This window comes from Atta colombica, unplaced genomic scaffold (assembly GCF_001594045.1).
Source record: "Atta colombica isolate Treedump-2 unplaced genomic scaffold, Acol1.0 scaffold45, whole genome shotgun sequence".
Lineage (NCBI taxonomy): Eukaryota > Metazoa > Arthropoda > Insecta > Hymenoptera > Formicidae > Atta > Atta colombica.
Window position 1 is genome coordinate 1,041,519 of NW_017259534.1, and position 3,042 is coordinate 1,044,560.

Genomic DNA, 3,042 nt, shown 5'->3' on the forward strand with positions numbered 1-3,042 from the left:
TATAATATAGCATTCGATTACCGTGCATACTTTATCTTTTAATTTTTTATTCTTATTCTTATGTAATCTTTAGGAGTACAATAGAAATAACGAAAGAATAAAATTCGAAAAATTATAGTTGTATATAAATAATAACAAACCCACAACTCCAAGTGCAGAGGTATCAATGTCACGTTGTCTCCAAGTAACAAAAACTCCACCTAACAATCCGTGCAGAAATATAACGTCCATTTTTGTTGCTGCGTGAATTCTGTGTAGAGGATGGAGAAGATAGACGCTCTGCGGATAATTCACTTTCTCGTTTTCATTTGTATCTAGATTCACCAATGCACTGATCGCCTGTGCTGATAGACGAATGTCATCGCTGTGGGACCAATGTGACAATATGCCTATCCATCCTTTATCGAAACAGTTATGTTATCAGCAATGCAATAATACATTACAGAAAGATCAAGTCTATCTTACCGGACTCATAGATAGTTTCTAAATATTCGGAATGAAGAGATATGTTGGATAATATCCTTGCGAGTAATATACATATTTCTATGTCATCATTGCAAATTTTTTGTATCGCTGTCAATATTGGCAAAGCTCCAGCTTTAATCAAATCTAAAATCCAAAAATTAAGCAAAAGATAAATAGTGTATATCAATATGTAGAATTATACAAAAACATTTTCATAACTTACGTTTGCTATATTGTTCCACAGAGGAATGATGACAGATTGCACGAATGCAACTTTTAAGTAATTCATCATCCCGAACTGTTGTCGTTTCCACAGAGAGACCCACACTTGTCAAATCATGGTCAAACCATTCTACAAGATACTATACATCAATTGAATAGATGATTACAGCATGAATGCTATTAAGTTACAATTACAATATTGTAATATTAAAAAAAATTGAAATATCTATAAACTAAATTATGTCTAAAATTATTTGTTGCATGTCATTATATTGCAATACATTTATAACAAATTATAATTTCAGAATAATAATTAATAGATATTTCAATTTTTTAACATCAAAGATAATAATTTAAATAATTATATATTAACATTTTTCATTTTAATATTTTTTTCATGCATATTCAAATACTTACTCGATGCGAGTCTTTAAACATTTTACTGAGAAATTGTGTGAGGCAGAGATGTGTGTTGTCACATAAAGCATTCAAATTTAACAACAGCGAATGTACCTTTTCTAATACTTCCTGTAAAAAAATATTGAATGCATTTTTACAACAATGAAAAATATTGGCAAATACTATATATATATTTTATCCTTTTAGAAAGTTAAAATACTTTTAGAAAGTTAAGCTTAAAATAATTGGAAGTTAAATTTAAAATAAAACTACATACATCTAAATTGTACTGCACATGATAATATGGTGGTTGCAAAAAGAACAATAAGTTAACATTAGGCATTCTTGCGAGAGCTACTGCTGTTTTAGCATCCATCATCTGTGCCAAATGACGATACTGCCAATCTGAAAGATTTATTTAGAGAAACATTCTAAAGGCTGGACTCAAGAATACACATTGAAAATTGAAAGACTGAAATTTGATCAATCTAAACAATAGGAACTAACATTTTCTTGTCCTTATTGGTTAAATTTCAATTTTCAATTTCAATCTTCAATCTCAATCTTCAATGTTTAGTCTGATTTTGACCTTAGACACAGATTTAGAATTCTACCAAAGATATTATTTTAACAACAAAGATAAAATGATATCTGAGTGATACTCGGATAAAAACATAGTTATTACCTTTTAAATGTGACAGAGAACCAAGTGTAGTCACAGCTTTATATCGTTCATTTTTGTTCCCATGTTGAGCCATATACAATAATTTATATGCAATCTTATGATTTTTCATCTTCCACCATTTCGCCAGAGCATCACTGAGACTTGTTGGCTTCTCTGATGTAGGTCCATGTAAATCCTCATCCTTCCTAAACATGAAAATATCTGAAACCAGAGGATCAATGTTTATACATAAAAATGTATATATAGGCTATGTTCCAATATATAATACTAGTACTAAAAATATATAGTACATGTAATGTAAACTGTAGATTTCTAGTATTGGCAATATATATCAGAATACAACAATTATATACTGCTGTTGAAAGTGGATGATTACCTTTAAATCGAGGATCATCAATGTAGATGTACTGTGCTCGGGTTTGCTCTAAATTTAGAATACTTGTGTTGATAGCCGACCGAATAATCTGCGATACCTGTCGCAGTTGATACAGAAACCAGCATCCTCTAAACAGGATATAATTTCAATATAAAGGTGACATTTGATGTAACTTTGATTTCGAGTCACCTGGCAGAAAGTTATCTTGGAATGACTCACCCGAGCACCACGACGCAAATGCCACTAGTCTTCAGATAATACACGTAGTTTCTCGTCACTTGTGCTCGCATCGCGTTCACAGGCTACGGAGAAGATTCTCGACACGATCATCAACAAAACGGAATCAAATTCCGTTGCAATGGACGTCACATTTCAAACAATTTCGAACTTTGAAAGATGTATTGAACTATTCACACGCGCGAAAAACGCGATTGAAACTCAACAGCGTTCAGAAAATATACATCGTCAAGCCTTCGAGAAAACTGAAATGATTGGTCTGGAAATGTTCACCAATTAGGCGATTTCGTATTTTCCGAATGCGAATGACGTCTTTCGGTTCGACATTTTCAAAATAAATAAGGGAGCACGTTTAGGGATCATTTATACTGGTAAGTACTCTCTCTTCGTTTCAATTGATATTTTGTCATGCAATTCTTTCTTCATGTAGAAAATGCGAGAAAGTATAAGTAATTACAAGAAATTTTTATTCTCAAAGATTTTTGCAGCTACATTTTTTTGTTTTCACTATTTTTTCTAATTTTTAATTATATATTTTATCATTAATTATATAATTTAATTAAATAATTATAAAATTTAATTATATACATTTATATACATTTCATTTTGGAAACATATACGTACGATGAATTATCGAATGATAAAATTTACAAAAAAG

The 3,042-nt window shown here is 30.7% G+C and overlaps 1 protein-coding gene across 1 annotated transcript in view; it reads right to left on the bottom strand.

Moving 5' to 3' along the window:
• Window positions 1–2,519, bottom strand: part of LOC108691297 (protein SERAC1) — a 4,595-nt gene extending 2,076 nt beyond the window's left edge. Inside the window, exons 1-8 of the mRNA XM_018198969.1 lie at window positions 2,367–2,519; window positions 2,148–2,275; window positions 1,772–1,972; window positions 1,364–1,491; window positions 1,105–1,215; window positions 689–827; window positions 466–609; window positions 141–398 (exon numbers count right to left, since the gene is read on the bottom strand). Coding sequence (XP_018054458.1) covers window positions 141–398; window positions 466–609; window positions 689–827; window positions 1,105–1,215; window positions 1,364–1,491; window positions 1,772–1,972; window positions 2,148–2,275; window positions 2,367–2,437 — 1,180 coding nt within the window. The 5' untranslated portion in view covers window positions 2,438–2,519. The remainder of the gene's footprint in view (window positions 1–140; window positions 399–465; window positions 610–688; window positions 828–1,104; window positions 1,216–1,363; window positions 1,492–1,771; window positions 1,973–2,147; window positions 2,276–2,366) is intronic.
• Window positions 2,520–3,042: the final 523 nt, after the last annotated feature.